Here is a 23,229-nt window from a genome sequence, read left to right as displayed (position 1 = left end):
ATATTTATGGTACAGTAAGGTTCTGAGTGTGTTTTTGGATAAAGTTGTGCATAGTGTTTTGCAGTTGAGCAATTGTGGTTAGAATATGCTTTGAGCAACCACTTTATTCTTTTTTTTTTTTATTTGCAAGAAGTCTTTATTATCCATTGAAACAGCACAAGGGAACCACAAAAAATAAAAGAATACGACATGCTGATTCTAATACAGGAACCCACCAGTACAGCTTGCATGATTACATTCAATAGTTTCAACATAACTATGTCAACTGCATTAAACTTCACATTTTTTATCCAATTTTCAAGAAAACAAAGATTTCTCCCCCCCCCCCCGCCCTCCCATCCCACCCCCCACCCCCGCCCTCCAGGTGGACACTAATGGGCACTAGCCCTCATATCACTCTTTGTATATAGCAGCTACATTTACACAGCGTCAAAAGGGATGGGCTCCCAAACAGAACACCATTTTCCCAATTGTTGTTTACGCTCAGCCACTAGTCTCTCCATTTCACGAACATACCTCAACTTATTAAGCCATCTAGCTAAAGAGGGAACCCCCTCCTTTCGCCAATGTGACGCTACAACCACCCTTGCTGTGCCAACCGCATGTTTGACTAGGGTCTGCTGGTGTGACAGTAGGCCTGCAATCCTAGCTGAAAACAGGAACACCTCAGGGGCCCATGGCACAACACACCCCAACCAGATCTGTAACCTGAAATGTACCGCCTTCCAAAATGCACAAATTTTGACACAGCTCCACCAAATGTGCCCCATTGTACCTTTGTGACCACACCTTCTCCAGCAGGTGTCCGAAGAGGTCGGAAAGATCCACTGCAGTCGGGCTGGTGTAAGGTACCATCGATATAATACTTTGACAGCGTTCTCTTGCAGAGGAACATGAATTGATACCCCCATCACTGCTTTTTCTATTCTCTCCCACTCGGATTCTCCCAACTTCACACCTAATTCCCGCTCCCAGCTACCCCTATGTGTTCCACAACTGGGTGCCTGCTTACTTATGGTGTGGTACAAGGAACCTATCAAGCCCTGGGATGAGTCAAACTTCTCGCATATCTCCTCCAGGTCAAGTTTCTTACGCTGCATTACCTCTCACACCGCCTTACTCTTGAGAAGGGATGCCAACTGGCAATAGGCAAATTCATCTCCCTCCACCCCTGGGTAACTATCCCGCAGTGCATTAAAGGGTAACAGGGAATCAGTGTCAAACAGTTGGCCCTCTTCTACTTCTATCCCTCTGCCTGTCGGCGTACCTCAGGGTTCTGTTCTTGGTCCCCTCCTCTTTTCTATCTACACTTCTTCCCTTGGTTCATTAATCTCATCCCATGGCTTTTCCTACCATCTCTATGCTGATGACTCCCAAATCTACCTTTCTACCCCTGATATCTCACCTTGCATCCAAACCAAAGTTTCAGCGTGCTTGTCTGACATTGCTGTCTGGATGTCTCAACACCACCTGAAATTAAACATGACCAAAACCGAGCTTCTCATTTTTCCCCCCAAACCCACCTCCCCACTCCCCCCGTTTTCTATTTCTGTTGATGGCTCTCTTATTCTCCCTGTCTCCTCAGCTCGAAACCTTGGGGTCATCTTTGACTCTTCTCTTTCCTTCTCTGCTCATATCCAGCAGATCGCCAAGACCTGTCGTTTCTTTCTTTACAACATCCGTAAAATCCGCCCCTTTCTTTCTGAGCACTCTACCAAATCCCTCATCCACACCCTTGTCACCTCTCGTTTAGACTACTGCAATCTGCTTCTTGCTGGCCTCCCACTTAGTCACCTCTCCCCTCTCCAATCGGTTCAAAACTCTGCTGCCCGTCTTGTCTTCCGCCAGGGTCACTTTACTCATACTACCCCTCTCCTCAAGTCGCTTCACTGGCTCCCTATCCGTTTTCGTATCCGGTTCAAACTTCTTCTACTAACCTATAAATGTACTCACTCTGCTACTCCCCAGTATCTCTCCACACTCGTCCTTCCTTCCCTACACCCCTTCCTGTGCACTCCGCTCCATGGATAAATCCTTCTTATCTGTTCCCTTCTCCACTACTGCCAACTCCAGACTTCGCGCCTTCTGTCTCGCTGCACCCTACGCCTGGAATAAACTTCCTGAGCCCCTACGTCTTGCCCCTTCCTTGGCCACCTTTAAATCTAGACTGAAAGCCCACCTCTTTAACATTGCTTTTGACTCGTAACCACTTGTAACCACTCGCCTCCACCTACCCTCCTCTCCTCCTTCCTGTACACATTAATTGATTTGATTTGCTTACTTTATTTTTTGTCTATTAGATTGTAAGCTCTTTGAGCAGGGACTGTCTTTCTTCTATGTTTGTGCAGCGCTGCGTACGCCTTGTAGCGCTATAGAAATGCTAAATAGTAGTAGTAGTAGTAATATTCTCTTATCAACTGCTCGAGATGTGGGAAAGTGGACTGAGGTCGAGTAACAAACAGCAGCACATCGTCTGCAAAAAGAGCCATTTTATGGGTTCTATCTGCTACTTTGGCTCCCGAGATATTAGGGTCTAACCGCACATGGGCTGCGAAAGCTCCATCACCATTGCAAACAGCAAAGGCGACAAGGGTCAGCCCTGCCTAGTCCCTCTATGCAGCCTGAATAACTCTGAATTTCCGCCATTTATCCGGACACAAGCCCTTGGGGATTCATAAAAAGCCTGAATCCACCTACAAAACTGCGTTCTAAACCCCATATTCTCCATTACTCTATACATAAAGGGCCAGTGGACCCGGTCAAAGGCTTTTTCCGCGTCAAGGCTTAAAAGACAAAGCGGCTTCTGATTTTGTTTTGCCAAGTACATGATATCCACCACCCTTCTAATATTATCCATCGCTTTGCGGTAAGATACAAAGCCCACTTGGTCTGGGTATATAAGGACTGGAAGGATTGGGGCCAAGCGATTGGCCAAAACCTTGGCCAGAATTTTGACATCTGTATTTGGGCCACCGACTGCCTATGGCTCTGCATCTGCTTCTTGCAGTAGTGGCCCTGATAACACTATACCCTATCAGTGTTATCCCTATTCATGTCCTCTGTTATAAGTTCTGATGACATTAATCTACCCATGTAGACAGAGGACAGAGTGAAATATTTTACCTGGCAGGAGAGGATGAGGGGGAGCATAGACTGTCCCTAACTTGGTACAACAATTACTTTTGCCCTATAAAGACTCTCATATTCAACTGCTTTTCTGATCCCGGGAGCTGGAGTTTTCTAGTCTTTACATTACGTGCAGTGGCAAAAAGATTTAACATTATTTCAGCAACAGGGCAGCCACGTACGTACATCTGTTCTACCCATCTTCACAGTAGGCATTTCAGTGATGGAATCATTCTATGAACGAGAAAATTCCAAGACATAGAGCTCCCACATACATTTCAAACTGGAAATTCATGTGACACTCGGTTACACACACTTTCTTTGCCCCCAAAACTTGGGCAATATGCAATGTGAAGTAGATCTTACCATTAAGCCAAGATGTTTTAAACTCTGTCCGTAAATGAGGACGGTTTCCTAATGTGCGAAGGATGATTGGCTCTGAACCCAAGAAGTTATATGAAGTGGCTGTATAAAGTTCATCACCTAAAGAGAGACATGGAGATATTTATTATGTGTACTCACTGCAGTTTCCTGAAACCACAGAAATCTGCTAAAAATAAAGAGGGAGATGTGCAATAGCTGTTAACAAAAATAAAATAAAAATCTCTTGTTTCTTCCCCCCCTCCCCCCCCCAGACTGTCTTGTTGTGCTATATCTACTATATTGCTGGAGACCCTACTTGATTTCTAGTCATTCCCCTCAGCATCATGGTCCCAAGCAATCCAAGTTTCCAAGTTTTATTCAAATTTGACATACTGCACTCAGGGAGTCCATCCAGGCAGTTTACATATAAAAATTATAATAAAAGTTGAAAAGAGCTACAAAATAAATAGGATAGAGAGAGCAGATGGGAAAAAGAGGGTGGGGAAAATAGTAGGTCATGAGGATAAAGAAAAGCGGATAACTGGAGGTAGCAGATTCTTCCACTACTGAGTTCTACCATATCTGCTAGTGGTGATCCTCCCAGACAATGATTGTCTCACATTTTCTCCCTAATAAAAAATAAACTCTGCTGTTTACCCCATTCAAAGGCATTTTCTCCCTAACAGGTCCTTTCATTAAAGAGCGGTAACATTTGGGCTGAACTCATTTTAACATGGGACTTTCCCATGTGCTAAACCCAGATTTAATGCTTTTTCATTTGTAAGTTATGCACTAATTAATGCAGGAGCAATTACTGTTTCCTATTTAGGAAGCAAAAAGAGCTCCTGCATTAACCCTGCATTATACAGTTAGTGCGTGCTAATCTGGAAATGCACACTCTCCACCCATGGCATTCCCCCTACAAAAACAAAAATTCTAAAAAATACGTAATCTGCAGTGTACCACACACTCTAACAGGCAAAATACTGCAAAATGCTTTACTGCATTTTGTGGTAGCCTGTTCTCATGTGCTAATCCCATGATTTTTAAAACATTTTTATTTATAATTTTCAACAACAGATCATAAGTGAAAACCTCTTGTTCTAGAAATACAGAAAGAATTTCTATTAGAAAAAAAAAAGGAAAAACAATTATGGAAATCCAAACTTCTTCCTTAGACCACATCATAGATAACAGTGGGGGTGTGAAAAAAAAAAGTTAAGGAGAACAACAAATAACTCAAATTAAGAAAAAGGCCTAAAGGGACTAATCTCATTAAACATTGGGATGCAAAGCTAATCATGCTGTTTTACCACTGATCAACTTCTTCAGGTCCAGAAAAGATCTTAAATGCTCAGGAGCAAAAAATACATACTTCAAACCCAAATATTTGACCACAAAAAGGTAAGCTAAGAGAAAAGAGGCCCCTAAATGTTTTGTTTCTTCCCTCATTGCTAAAAACTGTTTCCTCCTCTCCTGCGTTGATTTAGTCACATCAGGATATAATCAAACTCATTGGCCACAAAACAGAGAACCAGAATTTCTGAATTATAATCTCATTACAGTTTAGGTCCTGTTCAAAAACAAAGTCAGCAATCAAGTGGTGCGATCATTCACATCCGTAAAGGAAGCCTTTAAGATGGCAGAGATGTTATTTTCAAATCATTTCCTCCAACAAGTGGCTGAACCTGAGCAGGGCCACGGAAAGACTGAGCCGGGCCCGGGGCAAGGCCGCCCCCAGGGCCCCACCCCCGCCCCTGCCGCCCCCCTGAAGTTGTTGTTGTCGCCGCCGCCCCCCCCTCCACCCACCCCCCTCTGTCCACCACCGGGCCGGGCCCCCTTGAATTCAAATCATAGCGCCTCACCTCGACCTCGCTCCGTGTGAAAGAAGCGCAGCAGTGACAGTCTGCAGATTGCCTCCCTTCGGGCCTTCCCTCCCTGTGTCCCGCCCTCGTCTGACGTAACTTGCACAAGGGCGGGACACAGGGAGGGAAGGCCCGAAGGGAGGCGATTTGCAGCCTGCCACTGCTGCACTTCTTTCACACGGAGCGAGGTCGAGGTGAGGTTTTATGATTTGAATTCAGGGGGGCCCGGCCCTGTGGTGGACGGAGGGGGGCAGGTGGAGGGGACTGCGGTGCCGGGCCCCCCTTGGATGCCTGGGCCCAGGGAATTTTGGCCCCCCCTCTCGGCGGCCCTGAACCTGAGTCCCAACTATCAACTGGTCTTCCAAGGGTTGATCCTCTGTGACATTCTTGGTCACAACAGGCAAATATACCTTGTTCAACGGGGGAATGTTTTCAGAGGCAATCTTCAAAATTTCACGAAGAAACTTTTTAAACATGTCAACAGGGGTCACACCCAATACTTTAGGGAAATTCAGTACTCTTAGGTTCAGTCCCCTTTTGAAATTCTCAAGCTATTCAGTCTTTCTATGGAAAAACTTCTGATCCTTGATCACAATTATTAACCTCAAGTTGCGTTTGTTGTATTTGGTCAAAATTCTCCTGCTGCACTTTATTTACAGTTTGAGATAATTTATCAACTTTTCTCACAAGTGTTGCTGTATCTGAAGCAGTCTTTCCCAATTTCTGGATAGCCATCCAAAGAGTTTACAGCTTCACCACCTTGGGAGCAGCAATTCCCTCAGCTGCCCTGAAGCTCTTCTGCTCAGTAGCAGGATCCAAAGGGGAAACCATGCCACCTCTGACATCTGCAACAGCGACTTCCACTGCAGCCTTAGTCACGGCCTCAACCCTTACCGCAGATGGACAAGGAAGAGGGTTAGCCGCCGGGGGGGGGGGGGGGGGGCACAGTGAAATGTCTTGCTCTGGTCGAAGACTTCTTCCTCCAATCACAAAAGCAGGGCCCCTCACTGGGCTTCCTAGCTGGGATCTTGCAGTGGGGCGGTCCATAGCCTGTTGGAGTGTAGGATGGAGCGGGGACGATGCAACTGCAGGCGGTGGAACAGTCTTTACCATCCCCTTCCTCTTGGTATGAGGCATGATGCTGAAGAAAAAAAGAAGCCGAAGCTAAGCTCTACCTCAGCAGGAAAGCTCAGTCGCTGCAAAGCGTTCAGTCACTATTTTGTAAAAAAAACTCTAACCCAATGTTAAGGGCTTAGCACCCTAGTAAAAGAGCCCTTAAAGTTGTAACAAAGAATACAAAAAGGAAATGTTTATACAACCATTTTCAATGAAACTACCTCAATAGACCACCAAAAGATAAGGCATTATCATCAAAATTATAAGGTGAATAATTACAATATAATATAAGAGCTAGACTACAATAACACTGGACATACCAGCCAACCTTAACAGTGCTCAATTCTCTGGTAATAACTGCCTTGCACGTGAACTCTCTTTTAAATTAAGAAACTCAAGAAGTTGATTTGGGTAAAAAAATGAAAAAAGATTTGCTCTCAAAACCAACCAAACAAATGCAAGGAAATTTTAATTTATAGTTTGCTCCAAGAGTCAGAATTCTAGGTCTTAAAGCCAAGAACTCCTGTTATCTCCTCTGCTTGATAAATCAGGAATTTCAGGTAATATACAAATATGTGATCCTCCAAAAACTTCAAATGATCAAAGAACATACGCAATACTTGGGCCAAGTCAGGTTCCAATGCAAAGGTAACAATCATAGTTGACCTTTGCATTACCACTTCTAAAGATGACTCAAGGAAGCAGTCAAGTCCACAGTAGTTATCTACCTGCCTTGTTCTACAGCTACTCTTCCAAGGCCAGGTACATAGTAAGCTGTACTGGAGGGGGGGGGCAATGCCTCAGATGGAATCTTCAGGATTTCAAGGAAGTACTTGCAAACCATATCAAGAGCAGAAATTAATGGGGAACATGGAAAATTTAATAACCTCGTTATTGTACCTCATTTGCTTTTCCAAAAATTCAAGCTTACGATGCAAATATTCCTTATCCTTCAACAAGGCAACCATTCCCTCCTGTGTTTGAGCAGATCTCCCCTCTATGGACTTTAGCCTCTTATCATGGTTTTCCATACAAGCAGCCTGTTCTTGCTGGATTGTTTTGGAATCTTTAATATCTGACATCAGTTGTTGACAACAGTTTGTTAAGAACAGTTCACAGCCTGAATAACTTCCCAGAGTGACTCCAAAGTCACAACAGCTGTTTTTTTTACTTCCAAACCTCCGGATTGCAGTTCTCCTACTCAGCCCTCTCCAGGCAATCCACAGGGAGCAGCCACACCAAGTGGAAATGATATGATGCTCCCAGCACTGGGAGAGAAAAACACCACAGGGAGACCTCCAGCAAAGACGGCGTCTGCCTCAGTCAGACTGCACCGCTCTGCTCTCCTCTGTTAAGCAAGGCACTTCTGGATTTGGATGGTACTGTCCTTATGGGGCTCAGAGACCTCCTCGGCACTGCGGTCCGACAGCACGGACCCGGTCAAAGACACAGCCAGTGGTGTTGACTCAGTCCTTATCCTGCAAGCTTCCAAAGTGAGCTGTCTAGGAGCCAAGGTTGGTTCAGCTGCTTGGGGAGCAACCTTGACTGCTCCTTTCCTCTTTCTCCCCATGATATAGAGTGCTGCACAGCAGCTACAACTCAGGTTAATGCGGAGCTCAGAAAGGAGCAACTAGCTCAAATGCCACCCACCAGTTTGCATTTTATGTATGTGAATCCCTCTAATAACTTTAGAAATGCTAAACACAGCTGCACTAAACATTTTGTGGAAATTGGTTCTTGGGGGAGGCATGTTTAACTCTCCCACTTTTTATGTGTTCAAATCTTTTTATTGAATTCTACAAATAAAACAATGACTGCAACAAAGCAGTTTACATAAATAAAGGTACTAAACAATGTAGAGAGCTTTGGTTCTTTGGCTCTATGATATAACATGGAACAACCATTAACCCATCTAATCCCATCCCACCCTTCCCTTTTACAGTAACCCAAAGTAAAACATTAAAGGATGGTCTATTTGAATATGCAAATTACAATTGTAAGTCATTAAGAACCCAGCTATGAGCTTGAGGTGGAAGATCTTGAATGTAAGGCTCCCAAATAGACAAAAATAATTTCTTACGTTTATCTGTGAGACATACTGTGAAGAAACAGTGTTTTAAGCCCATAAAATGTATTGAATATTTTCCTGCATTGATTATGTTCTGAAGTGTATTTCTCCTATTTGGTCAGCAGATGGTGCATGTTTATGGTTAAAGCTGTTACAGAGAACTGAGTGTTTTTTCTTTAGTTTGACAGAACCGGAAGCAAAAAACAGTATATATTTAGAAATTATTGACTGGGCTCCAATTGCCCAGAAGCTCATCTCATTTGGACTTTACTGAGTTCAGTTTCAGCCAGGGAGGAAAGAGAGCTAGATCTCTTTGCTGAGGCTTGGTGAATTATATGTCCTGACTTTCCCAGTTACTACTTAGATAGTATACAAATGTCTAGTTAGTGTTATAATTGATCCATATTTCAGTTACCTGTTATTGTTTGCTATTTGCACTTTTTTTTTGTCCACTGTTCCAAGTTCTGAGAATAAACACAATTGTTTGTTCATTTTGCATGTCTGGACTGATAAAGAATCCTGGTGGTTTGTGTGTTGGGTCTGTGAGTGCTTTCTGGGAACTGTGGGACCACTGGGAGTGTGGCTCTAGTAACCAAGAAATCACTGGGGATAATTAGAGAGCGGGAGACTCGCCCAGAGGTTGTTGTGACCCAGTTGGTGGGAGAAGGGTGCTAGTGTAGAGCAAAAGCGGCAGGTGTAGGCTGACCCGAGTTGTGCTGGGGATAGACCCTCTAAGTGGCCACGGAGTAAACCCAGGCGGGTGGCTAGACATTTTGTGACACATACATCTTGAGCTTCTGATATTAGATTATGAAATATTTCTCTATTGACAAAATGTTAGTGGTTGATCCTAGATCCACTTCTGCAAAATACATTTATTTCCCACTATACTTGCCTTACATAATAGAATACGTCCCCTCTAGAGAGAGGACAACAATGTTCCATTTCCCTAAATAAAATACCCAATGGGGAAGGTAATATAGACTTATCAAGAACCTTTCCCAGATATGTCAGCATCTAATTTCAAAAACATTGTATATACCTGCATAACCTGAAGGCATGATATAATGTATTATCCAGTGTACCACACTTAATGCAGACAAGAGATTGGACAATACCTACATAATAGGCTTGTTTCTGTCTCTATAAATTGCACTGTGTACCAAAAATGGAGTTTGCTTTAAAGCTCAATAGAGATCTATTGGCTGCAATCTGACCTCCATTTCAGTATTCCATTTATTCACCAAGGGCCAAATTCTATAAATGGTGCCTTAAAAATTGGTGATGAAAAACCACGCGGTTAGCGTGATTTTATAAACTACGTCTAAAGTTAGGCGTAGTTTATAATATAAGCCTATATACCCACACCTAAGTTAGGCGCAGATCAGGTGTACACCATAATAGTGCACATAGTTTTTTGAAATGCCCACAACCTACCCATTCCACGCCTATGCCCCATTTTTGACTGCGCACATTAGAATTTACGTGCACCACATTATAGAATATGCCTAGAAAGTTGTGTAAATTCTAATTAAAGCCTATTAGTGCCACTAATTGGTTGTTAAGTATCAATTATCAGTGCTGATTGGCTTGTTAATCAATTAAGTTGTGTGTGCAATTTGGCCATTTGGCCAAATTAGTGCGTACAACTTAAGGCACCATATAAAGAATTTGGGGGCAAGGATGCATAATTTTTCTTTGGGATAAAATTGCAAAGTGATTTATGTAAACCTGACACTGAAACTTGCCTATTTCTATCTTGATTAAAGAAATCATATAATTTAGTGGTTATTCCTATGGTGCAATTAGCTCTTAATAGAAGAGATACAAAATGGAGAATCTGCATATAAGCATAAACATCACATCGAAACACCAGCATTTTGTAATAAAGTCATAAGGTTTCATTGTGCCTCCCTCCAATAGAAGGTCAGCTATATATGTAAGCCCACCATGTGCCCATCTACGAAATGCTGCAGTATCCATACCCAGAAGAAAATCCTGGCTGCCTGTTATAGGTAAGAATATAGAGGCTTTGTGCCATAGGGACATCAGGGCCCTCCATGTATCTCTCAAGGATTTCAGCAAAGCACTGCACTTTAAGAAATGTGGTAGTTTACCAATAGGAGAGAGTAATCCACCTAAGTGGATGAACACTAACTCCCACGTAAAAATAACAGCACAGAAAGAGAGTGGGAAATGGACCAATGACTCCGGGAGAACGGGAGATAAGATTTCAAAGAACCACTTTATTCAATGACTCAAACAGTCTAGATTATCCAAAATGTGCCAATTGCGTCTTATTGATCTCTGTATATCTTTTGCTAGATGAGAGAAACGTAAGGTACATACAATGTCCGGTTTCTCTCTGTGCGTGGTGGATTGCAGTAGAACAGACCTATCTTTGGAGAGTGCTTTGGTGTATCCGTCCTTGATGCATTTCTCCGGATAACCCCTATTGGAGAATCTCTTGCTTAAATGTTCTGCCTGCATGTTGAAATCTTCAAAACTTGAGCAAATCCTGCGTAATCTCAAAAATTGGCTAAGCGGTAGGTTTTGCTTTAATGATGGGTTATGATAGCTGGTATAGTGCAAAAAAACATTTCTATCGGTGGGTTTCCTGTAAATAGATGTCTGAAAAAAATATATGCCTTTTGAGATATTGAGATCTAAAAAATGGACTTGTTCTTTATTATACTCCATTTTAAATTTGAGATTGGAGTCTCGTGAGTTGAGCCAAGTATAGAATTGTTGTAAGGATTCTATACTACCTTGCCACAGGATGAAGATTTCAACATGCAGGCAGAACATTTAAGCAAGAGATTCTCCAATAGGGGTTATCCGGAGAAATGCATCAAGGACGGATACACCAAAGCACTCTCCAAAGATAGGTCTGTTCTACTGCAATCCACCACGCACAGAGAGAAACCGGACATTGTATGTACCTTACGTTTCTCTCATCTAGCAAAAGATATACAGAGATCAATAAGACGCAATTGGCACATTTTGGATAATCTAGACTGTTTGAGTCATTGAATAAAGTGGTTCTTTGAAATCTTATCTCCCGTTCTCCCGGAGTCATTGGTCCATTTCCCACTCTCTTTCTGTGCAGTTTACCAATAGGAACATGTAACAGGTAATGTGGATGCAGAGGCATAAACAGTTTCCATTCCATATTCCAAGGAGTAAACTCCTCAGATTCCAACACCCAATCTTTAAGATGTCACAGAAGGCAAGATAATTATGAATATTAGGAAGTCCCAAGTCCTCCAAGGACCAGTTACCATATAGTGTAGAAGTGCCTTTCTCCTCTGGCCTGTCCCACCCCTTCTAATGCAACTTTCTGTTGTTGGGTGGGATAGGTCAGAAGGGAAAGGCATGGTGCATACCAGAGGCAGCCTGTGAGTAAGACTGCTGCTGCAGACTTCAGGAAAAAGGAAGAGTGAGACAGAGCAGCGTGCAGGACTGGGTGTGAGGAGAAAAATGCTGGACCATGTGGGGCAGAACGGGAGAGGGAGTCCAGAATATCAGGCAGTCTGAAAATAGCAATTTTTGAAGGTCTGGATTCTCAGATGGTCCAGATTTCTGGCATCCAGGTTTTTAGACTTTTACTGTAATAAGTCAATCTTCACTTTGGGGTTTTTCCCTTTCCAACAAAATTTAACAATTTCTCCATTCAATACATACAGATCCTTTCGCAATGCCTAGACTGGCACATGCTGTAGCACATAAAGCCATCACGGAAATAATGTCATATGATACAAGTTTATTCTACTATATACAAATTGCCAATTCTGGAATGTGTCACGACTGTGGTCGTGACCCCTCCTTGACTCACCTTATTTCCTAATGGTCAGCTTCTGAGCTGGCTCCTGTCTGTTCTTTCACCTTGCATCGTTTCTTTCCTTTAGTGTTTCCACTTCCTGTGTGTTTCAAGCCTCACTTTGGTGTTCGGTGTGTTTCCTGCCTCTGTCCTGTAGTTGTGACAACATTAGTGAGGGCCTTTATAAGGAAGTGGTAGACTTTCATTCAGGGCCTTTGCAATGCCAAAGGTCTCCAGGTTAGTCCGTGTGCAGTGAAGCTCTTCTGCCTTGTTTATAGTCTGTGTGCCCGTGGGCACTTCTGTCTTGATTTCTTGTTTAGGGTGCCTGTGTGCACTTCTGCTTCTGTTCTTCTCTGTTTGTTTGTGTGCTAGGGTCAGCCTTCAGACTTAGTTCTGTTGTTTGTCTGTGTGGGTCAGCTTTGTGTTCTGCCTAGTCTGCCTTGCTTGCTCTAATCCCCTCTACCTTCAGCTTCAACTCCGGTCCTGTTGTTCCAGTCTTGTCTGTTCCAGCATTACCTGTCTACAGCTTCAGCTCCAGTTCTGTCTGTTCCAGCATTGCCTGTCTACAGCTTCAGCTCCTGTCCTGTCTGTTCCAGCATTGCCTGCCTCAGCTTCAGCTCCAGTCCTACTGTTCCAGTCTTGTCTGTTTCCGCATTGTTTATGAACATAAAGATGAGTGCTTTATTCACTTTATCAAGTTAAGTGTTCTCACTTTTTTTGATGCTGTAAATTTAACAGTTCAGCAATTAAGAATCATATTTTTGTTAAAGCAAGATAATTATGCTAGCACATAAGGCAGCTTAATGTTTAAAAAAATTCAAAAAAATTATTTAGCTGTCCAATTTTGTGGAGTTTTTTATACCTAGTGATAGAATCTGGGCGTGTGTTACTCTTGTTATTAGTAACCTCGCTCTAAACCTGCGACAGTTTGCCCCAGGTTTCTGAGGGGTTTTCTCCACTTTAATGCACCTTCTTTGAAGTTTTGTCTCCTAGAGAGGGATCTCCCAGGCTTCGAAAAAACTATTTATGTTGACCATAAAAATTCTGGTAAATTTTAAAAATCTACTATGTTACTGAACACAGCAGTAAGCGATTTAGCAATACCAGCCACTAATAATTTATACAACTCTGTCCTAAACCCATCTGTGCCTGGAGCCTTATAAAGCGAACTTCTATTAATAGCCCAAGTGACTTCATCTTCCCCAATAGGGTGATTCAACATAGTACTTTGTGAATGGGTTGGACAAGGTAAATCCTCACTCGATAGATATGTTTTCGGGTCCACCTCTGTAGAATTGTCTGTGCTGTAAAGTTCTATGAAAAATTGCTTAAAAATTTTTGTTAATCTCTACATCTGAGTGAACAAGCTTATCCTGATTATTTTTCAGCATTAAATTTTTTTGAGGGCCACTCCCAGGGTTAGAAAACCTAACTAGCAGTTTTCCACATTTACTCCCATATTTACATAATCGGTATTGCTAACATTTAGCTGCTTTCTTGGCTGTCTGATGGAGCAGTTCATTGAAACAAGCCTGTGTGATCAATACTTGTGCTTTATATTGAGGTGTAGCGAAGATACTTACCTGTAAGCAGGTGTTCTCCGAGGACAGCAGGCTTTATATTCTCAGATGTAGGTGACACGGGTCCAGGATTTACAAAAGTAAAAACAGAGCTTTCTAGAGCGTGAAACACGCTCCACTGCGCATGTGCAAGTGCCTTCCCGCCCACTGCACGAACGCAGTCTCCCCAGTTGTATACTACAGAAAAATAAAGTAAAAATGATAAAGACAACAACTCCAAGGGGAGGTGGGAGGGACTATGAGAATATAAAGCCTGCTGTCCTCGGATAACACCTGCTACAGGTAAGTACCTTCACTTTCTCCAAGTACAAACAGGCTTATAGATTCTCACAAGCTGGGAATCCCTAGCATCCAGGCTCACCAAAAACAACAAACATTGGTCAATTGGGCCTCACAACAATGAGGACATAACACAGATTAACCTGAAACTATATACAATCTGAATGAGAGTGCAGCCTGGAACAGAATAAAATGGGCCTAGGAAGGTGGAGTTTGATTCTAGACCCCAAACAGATTCTGCTACACTGTCTGCCAAACCAACTATCATGTCAGGTATCATGCTTGGTGGTAATGAGATGTGAATGTGTGGACTGAAGACCACATTGCAGCCTTGCAAATTTCTTCAATGGAGGCTGACCACAAGTGAGCTACCGACGCAGCCATGGCTCTGACATTGTGAGTTGTGACATGACCCTCCAGGGTCAGGACAGCCTGGGCATAAGTTGTAACCAGGCGCCTCTCTTGTGCAGCCAGGGACAGAACAATCTCCTCTAACCACAGGCTCCCGGAAAAATGAAGAAACAGATATCCACCAGTAACTTCAAACTCAAGGACTTTATTCCATGCAGGTTTCTAGTACACAGTTCCAACAGCAGCATTCATTCAATTCATCCTCAAAGTTAAATCACCAAGCAGCAGTTATACTTTCTATTCTCTTCACTCTCATAATGAGTTCCATATTTTAGGGACTTCTCACACCCAAGGGATTCCACCCTGCAACAGCTGCACTAGTAAGGTCAATACTTTAGGGACTTCTTCTTACCCCAAGGATTTTCAGCCTGCCAATACTTCCAAGACTTCAGTACATTAGGCAGTGGCGTACCTAGGGTAGTTGACACCTGGGGCCGGTCATTTTTTAACACCCCCCCCCCCCAAAATCCAGTACTAGGCATGCCGAGAATACAAAACACTCAGGACCTATAGAGCAATTCTACCATACCATAAGCAGTCATTTCTACGAGTCACACAAGGAAAAGGAAAGCATGCAGCGACGTCAGACTCAGAAGAAACTTTCGGCGCCAGCTTTACTGGAAGAAGAAATGAAAGGACCTCGGCTTGGCTGGCGGGGGTTGGGGGTCCCCCGCCAGCTGACGGAATTCTTTTAACGGCAGCCGGCAGCGGCAGGAGGACGCGGATCTCGGCTGGCGGGGGTTGGGGTCCCCCGCCAGCGAAGGTAGGCGACAACAACGGAGGGGGGAGATTGGCAATGGCAGCGGCTGGGGGGAGGGGGATCGGCAATGGTGGCGGCGGCGGGGGGGGGCTATAATGTGCCCCCTCACTCTGGCCCTGGCCCCCCCTACTGCCGCAGTTCAGATACGCCCCTGTTTTATTGGACTAATACATTTAGCTTTCAGAGGCCAAAACCTCCGTCCTTGGGTCAATACAGTATAGTGCTGTTACAGTATCCTATCCTGACCTGAGGAAGGGGGTTTTGTTCTCCGAAAGTTAGTCAAAATGTATTAAAATTAGTCCAATAAAAAGATTACCTTATTTACATGTTCTATTATAAACATTTAACACATCTACAATACTTTATCCTAAAGCAAAAAAAATAAAAAAATATATTTTATTTACAGTTTGTTGTCTCTGGTTTCTGCTTTCCTCATCTTCTTTTCACCGTCTTCCTTCCATCCAGTATCTGTCTTCACTCTCTCTCTCTCTGCCATCCAGTGTCTGCCCTCTCTGCCGTCCCTTCCATCCACTGCCTGCCCTTTCTCTCTGCCCCTTCAATCCACCATTTGCCCTCCCTCTCCCATCCATCCAGGGTCTGCCCTCCCTCTCGCTCCCCCTTCCATCTAGGATCTGTCCCCTCTCTCTCTCTGCCCCTTTTTTCAGCCCCCAGTTCCAGCCCCCTTCTCCCCTCTGAACACCCCCACCCCAGTCCCCTTCTCCCCTCCCCTTCTCCTGTCTGAGACCCCCACCCCAGTCCCCTTCTTTCCTCTGAACACCCCCACCCCAGTCCCCTTCTCCCCTCTGAGATCCCCACTCCAGTCCCCTTCTCCCCTCCCCTTCCCCCGTCTGAGACCCCCACCCCAGTCCCCTTCTCCCCACCCCAGTCCCCTTCTCCCCTCCCCTTTTCCCCTCTGAACACCCCCACCCCAGTCCCCTTCTCCCCTCCCCTTTTCCCCTCTGAACACCCCCACCCCAGTCCCCTTCTCCCCTCCCCTTCCCTTCTCCCCTCTGAGATCCCCACCCCAGTCCCCTTCTCCCCTCCCCTGTCTGAGACCCCCACCCCAGTCCCTTTCTCCCCTCTGAACACCCCCACCCGAGTCCCTTTCGCCCCTCTCCTTCCCCACCTCAGTCCTGTTAAAACCGGCGAAGCAGCGTCGCAGGCAGCACCTCGTGCCCTGCTTGTAAAAAATCTCCTTCCTTCTCCTCGTCTTGACGTCTTGACGTCGACTCGGGCCTTCCAATGATTGGAAGGCCCGAGTCGACGTCAAGACGTCAAGATGAGGAGGAGAAGGAAGGAGATTTTATTTTTTTTTTTACAAGCAGGGCACGAGGCGCTGCCTGCGACACTGCTTCGCCGTTTTTTTAAATGTGCGGCGCCGCAGGAACGGCCACGGGAGGCGGCGGGAGCGGAGCATCCCCCACCCACTGGCACCCGGGGCGGACCGCCCTCACCGCCCCCCCCCTTGCAATGCCACTGACTTTAGGGACCTCCCTGCCCAAGGGTTTTCAGCCTGCAACTGCCTCTCAGACTTCAGTACTTTAGGGACCTCTCTGCCCAAGGGTTTTCAGCCTGCAAACACTTCTCAGACTTCAGTACTTTAGGGACCTCCCTGCCCAAGGGTTTTCAGCCTGCAACTGCTAAGTACATAAGTACATAAGTAATGCCATACTGGGAAAAGACCAAGGGTCCATCGAGCCCAGCATCCTGTCCACAACAGCGGCCAATCCAGGCCAAGGGCACCTGGCAAGCCCCCCAAACGCACAAACACTCTACACATGTTATTCCTGGAATTGTGGACTTTTCCCAAGTCCATTCAGTAGCGGTTTAAGGACTTGTCCTTTAGGAAACTATCCAATCCCTTTTTAAACTCTGCTAAGCTAACCGCCTTCACCACTTTCTCCGGCAACGAATTCCAGAGTTTAATTATACGTTGGGTGAAGAAAAATTTTCTCCAATTTGTTTTAAATTTACTACACTGTTGTTTCATCGCATGCCCCCTAGTCCTAGTATTTTCGGAAAGCGTGAGCAGACGCTTCACATCCACCTGTTCCACTCCACTCATTATTTTATATACCTCTATCATGTCTCCCCTCAGCCGTCTCTTCTCCAAGCTAAATAGCCCTAGCCTCCTTAATCTTTTTTCATAGGGAAGTCGTCCCATCCCCGCTATCATTTTAGTTGCCCTTCGCTGCACCTTTTCCAATTCTACTATATCTTTCTTGAGGTGCGGCGACCAGAATTGAACACAATACTCAAGGTGCGGTCGCACCATGGAGCGATACAACGGCATTATAACATCCTCACACCTGTTTTCCATACCTTTCCTAATAATACCCAACATTCTATTCACTTTCCTAGCCGCAGCAGCACACTGAGCAGAAGGTTTCAGTGTATTATCGACGACGACACCCAGATCCCTTTCTTGGTCCGTAACTCCTAACGTGGAACCTTGCATGACGTAGCTATAATTCTCGCCTTCCTTGCTTCTCGCCTTCCTTGTTGCTCTCCCTGAACTGAACTCCTGAGACTCCTTCCCACCTGCCTAATCAATCCCTGGCTTCTGCCTTCACAACCAATCATTCTCCACTCATTAGCTTCTCTACACACCCATACTAGCAGAGTTAAGCATTAGACTAATGAGGAGCTCCTGAACACAGGGTTTCCTATCTCTCTTTCCCCATAGTGGCAGCCAATCTACAACTCCTGTTAGCTTACACCCATGTCCTCCCTTATTGCAGCTAGGAGTCCAGTCTGGGTTTTCCATCTCACCCCCTGGCTCCTTGCCTGCAATGCCTTCTGGGACTTGTAGTTCAGACTGAAGCTGCCTTAACCCAACTATCCTGGATGTGACTTTATCACAAAGTGAAAGAAATGCAATCTGCCAGCCAATTAGAGATTGTGTGTTTCCCAATGACAACCCCCATCCTGTTGGCATCAAAAGAAACAAAAAGTTGGGTGGACTGTCTGGGACCTGTTCTGCTCCATGTAGTAGGCCAATGCTCTCTTGCAATCCAAGGTGTACAAGCTGCTTTCGCCAGGATGGGCATGAGGTCATGGAAAGAATGTTGGCAAGACAATCGACTGGTTCAGATGGAATTTTTGGCACTTTTGGCAGGAATTTAGGGTGAGTGCGGAGGACTACTCTACTATAATGAAACAGTGTAAGGTGCGTCCACCCCTAAGGCCTGAAGCTCACTGACTCTATGAGCTGAAGTAACAGCCACCAAGAAAACGACCTTCCAGTTCAAGTACTTCAGATGGCAGGAATTCAGTGGCTCAAAAGGAGCTTTCATCAGCTGGGTGAGAACAACATTGAAATCCCATGACACTAGTGGAGGTTTGATAGGGGGCTTTGACAAAAGCAAACCTCTCATGAAGTGAACAACTAAAGGCTGTCCAGAGATGGCCTTACCTTCTACACGCTGATGATAAGCACTAATTGTACTAAGTTGAACCCTTATGGAGTTGGTCTTGAGACCAGACTCTGATAGGTGTAGAAGGTATTCCAGCAGGGTCAGTGTAGCGCAAGCAAGTGGATCTAGAGTCTTGCTCACACCAGATGGCAAACTTCCTCCATTTAAAAGAGTAAAACTTCTTAGTGGAATCTTTCAAGAAAGCCAACAAGACCCAGGAAACACCCTCCGAAAGATCCAAGGAAACTAATTCTAGGCTCTCAACATCCAAGCTATGAGAGCCAGAGACTGGAGGCTGGGATACAGAAGAGACCCCTTGATCTGCGTGATGAGGACTAGAAAACACTCCAATCTCCATGGTTCTTTGAAGGATAACTCCAGAAGAAGAGAGAAAAATATCTGCCGTGCCTCCCAAAAGAATCCAGAGTTCTAGCTTCTCTACTTGGGGGCGCCAAGGCATAGTCCCTGGAACTCCTGGCCCTTTTGAGAGTGGATTCCACCACCATGGAACTGTGAGGCAACTGAGGCTTATCAAAATCAGGTGCATTATGGATCTGATACTGGGTGTCGATCTTTCTGAGCATAACCGGGACAGACAACTGGGGCCTATCAAAACCAGGTGGGCTGTGGATCCGATACATTTTGTCGATCTTCATTGGCAGGACATGGACTGGCAGAGGGGACTCTCAGATTCTAACGAGGACTTCTTGGAGTACCTCGTGGAGAGGGACAGTCACAGCCTCCCTAGGAGGTATCATGCAGTCCAGGACCTCAAGCATCTTGGTCCTGGGCTCATCCTCCACTTCCATAGGAAAGGGAATAGCATCAGCCATTTCCTTAACAAAAGAAGGGAATGAAAGGCTCTCCGAAGGAGACTTTCTCCTTTCAGATGGAGGGGAGGGTTCAGAGGGAATTCCATAGGACTCAGAGGAAAAGTAATTTAGATCCTCCTCTGAATCCCATGAGTGCTCCTCTTTGGTGTCAGACAATACCTCCCAATGGGAGTGTTGAGACTGAACCTGCCTCGACATGGTGAGAACAGCGTTGAGAAGTCAGTTCCCATCTTGACTCCAGCGATGCTTCCTCCACCGACGTTGAGGGAGTGCCGGCTTGGGTGGCAGTCGACACCAGATGTCATGATTGTGCCCGTGTTTCATGCTCTCATTCATCTCGCCACCTGGTGGTCAGACCTAGTGGCTGCGATGGACTGTCTGTTTGCTGTTTCCCATGTTCCAGAAGTCATGCTGGTCCGGTCCGGATCTTCCAGCCTTCCAGACTGTCTTGGGATTTTTGGAACTTAGCAGCACCCTTACCTGGTGAACTCCCTTGTATGTTGCCTTTATTAACCACATGGAAACTTTCTACTTTGCCTTAGCAACAGAGGTCTTCAGTTGTGTTCTTGTCCTTGTTGGTCTGTTGCGCTTCCTGCCCTGAAAGCTTGCTTTGCATGTCTTTGACCCTGCTGGTTTCCTGGTTTATTCTACTGTCTGCTGCCTGCCCAAGACTCTGCTTGTTTCCTAGTTTATTCTACTGTCTGCTGCCTGCCCAAGACTCTACTTGTTTCCCGGTTTATTCTACTGTCTGCTGCCTGCCCAAGACTCTGCTTGTTTCCTGGTTTACTACTAATTGCCGCCAGCCTATTGACTCTGTTGGGTTCCTGGTTTCCCTTCTGCTTTGCTGCCTGCCGGTAAGACTCTGCTTGATTCATGGACTATTCTCCTGCTTCTGCTTAGTGCTTCTGTTCCAGTCCAGCTGCTCCAGTCCGGCCTGTGCCCGTCTGTCTGTGGTCTGCCTTGCCTCCTGTTTGGATGATTTGCCTGCCGCTCCTCGGCAGTGGCCCAAGGGCTCACTTTTCCTCACCAGCGTGACACCAGAGCTGCATATGGCATTGGTGTTGGAGGCCACATGGCAGGCTGAGAGCCAAGCGGGGCACGATGGTAGGCAAGGTAGGCGGAAGCACCCCTGATGCTGATGCAATCAGTTGCAGCTCAGGGATCCAGCAGCTCAGGGATCAAGGCCCGGATGAGCTCATTGAGTGCCAACACTAGGAAAGGCTGGGGTGCTGGCTCAGGTGCAGGTGGCAGAATTGCTGGTGTTGATGCGGGAGCTGCTAGGAGACCGGCGCATCGATACCTCCTATATGGAGGGGGCACAGTCCTCTCAGCGCCTACACTTCTCAGCACCATGCATCAAGGGCGACCGATAACGATGCTTCCTAGCCTTCGCCCAAAGCATGTCACAGAGGCTCCTTGGTGCAAAAGAGGATGACGTCGAATCCACAGGGTCAGGTCTGACGATGGATGGTCCCGAGGGCTCTGCACAGCAGGAGGCCTCGAGGCATGTGGAGACCCACTCAATGCTACACTGCTCCCAGTGTCTAAGGTCTAGCAGCAGCCATGCTTACCGATGCTCCCAATGCTCAATGATGATGCCGACATGTCTGACCTCGATGCTGAGGAACTGGACTTGGCTCCAAAAATCTTCTCAAGAGCCTCTCTGGAAATCTGGGTCCTCTTCTTCATGTGAAGACAAAGAACACAGTTAGTGGGGCTATGGTTGGGCCCAAGACACTGTAGACACCAACAATGGGTGTCTTTCCCAGAGATTATCCGATTGCACCAGGTACAGTGCTTAAAGCCACTGGAAACCTTCGTGGACATGGAAGGAAAAACTTCCTCGGTTAAATTAAATGAATTGATGGTGCCTGAAAAAGGGGCAAAGCACGACAGAAAAAGAAAGGGAAAGTTCCCAGCTGAGGTCAAGGTCTAAAAGCGGCTAATGACAAAGAAAAATAAAGGAAACAAACACAGGGAAAAAGAACTATAAACTTAAGGGAAAACAAAGAAAGGAGGCTCCACAACAGGAACACAATAATGGAGAAAAAACAGACAACAAATAGCTGAAAGGCACCAAAAAGCTCTTTAGGACCGAGCGATGTGAGGAGACAGCAAAAAAAACATGCCCACTCCTCACCGCAGTAGATAAACAGCTGAGGAGACCACGTTTGCGATGTGGGCAGGAAGGCACTCGCGCAAGCGCAGTGGAGCGTGTCCCATGCTCCACAAAACTCTGTTTTTATTTTTGTAAATCCTGGATCGGCGACACGGGTTGGTATCACCCACTTGTGAGAGTCTATAAGCCTGCTTGTCCTCGGAGAAGGGACTTTCCATGTATCAACCATATCCAAGGTTTCAGATAATAAAGGAATACCTTTAGTAATATCTATCTTTTCCATACTGAAATTGTAAGAATTATCCAGAACAGGGTCTGTTACAAGATTAAAGTCTCCCCCTATAATTTTGGGGCAGCCAGCAAAGGATTGTATATGAGTCAGTAACAGCAAATCATTATGTCTCATTAGGATGGTCACAAAATCCAACCCCAGAAGCAGCACCAAACCAGTTAATACGGTGCATCACCACAAAATTAGCCATTAAAAAGGTTTAACACAGTAGCTATTAAGCATCTGTTGACTATTGTGACAGTGATGCAAGAAATTTCTGAGCCTCTCCCACTTGCTCAAATTGCTTGATGTATCCCTCATGTGTGACACAAAGTCTGGCTGGATATAACAAAGCAAACCTAATTTGCTGTTTTGCTGTTTGGAGTCTTAGTCAGTCCAGGACAACAGAGCTAGTAAACTAATAGGTTTATTATCAGAACAAGGTAGAACAGTGAACAGAAGAATAGGGTGTAATTAGAAAATGGTAACAGGTAAATTAAACAAGCATCAACAAAAAACTAAACACTTATTTGCTACCTGAATAGTTCCTGGGGAGTTCAGGAACAATATAACCGCTCACAGGTTTGAACAGGGTCTCAGTGTAGAGGGGCCTCTGGCCAACAGCAGTGCAGGTTACTTTTCCTCAGAGCTTAGGCAGGAAGAAATGGTCACTTCTGCAACAGCTTTACAAACAGAGGACAGACATGATCTGCTGGCCAAACAAGGGATTTGCACTGGAAAACAAATATGTCATACATTCACATAAGAAATCACAGACATATGTCCCCTTTTCCATCACACCTCCCCCCTTTAAGAGAGATCCCGGACTGCGGCCTCCTCAAACCGCTGGTCAGGTCTTGACAGTCCAGTTTCAGGGCATTCCTGGCTCCTCCTTCCTAGAGAGTCCATTGGTACTGCCATGTTCACTGCCCTTCCGGTGCTGTATGGTGAAGTTATACATCTGCAGGGACAGGCTCCACCAGAGTAGTGTCCCATTTTCTCCTGAGACTCTTTTAAGCCAGACCAATAGATTGTGATCTGTAATGACAGTAAAGTCTAGCCCATACAGATGTGGTTGCTGTTTCTTAAGGGCCCACACTAAGGCCAAACATTCTCTCTCAATAGTGGCATAGGCTACCTCTCTGTCAAGAAGCTTGTGACTCAGGTACACAGTGCCCCTTTGATATCCACTTGACAGAGTA

The 23,229-nt window shown here is 45.4% G+C and overlaps 1 protein-coding gene across 1 annotated transcript in view; it reads right to left on the bottom strand.

Moving 5' to 3' along the window:
* LOC115480737 (semaphorin-4E-like) overlaps positions 1-23,229 on the bottom strand; it is a 141,417-nt gene that overhangs the window by 16,176 nt on the left and 102,012 nt on the right. Inside the window, exon 7 of the mRNA XM_030219608.1 lies at positions 3,493-3,609. Within this exon, the coding sequence (XP_030075468.1) occupies positions 3,493-3,609 (117 nt within the window). The remainder of the gene's footprint in view (positions 1-3,492; positions 3,610-23,229) is intronic.

This window comes from Microcaecilia unicolor, chromosome 11, assembly GCF_901765095.1.
Source record: "Microcaecilia unicolor chromosome 11, aMicUni1.1, whole genome shotgun sequence".
Lineage (NCBI taxonomy): Eukaryota > Metazoa > Chordata > Amphibia > Gymnophiona > Siphonopidae > Microcaecilia > Microcaecilia unicolor.
Note: the sequence above shows the minus strand (reverse complement) of the source record. Positions and strands in the feature narration are given on the sequence as shown.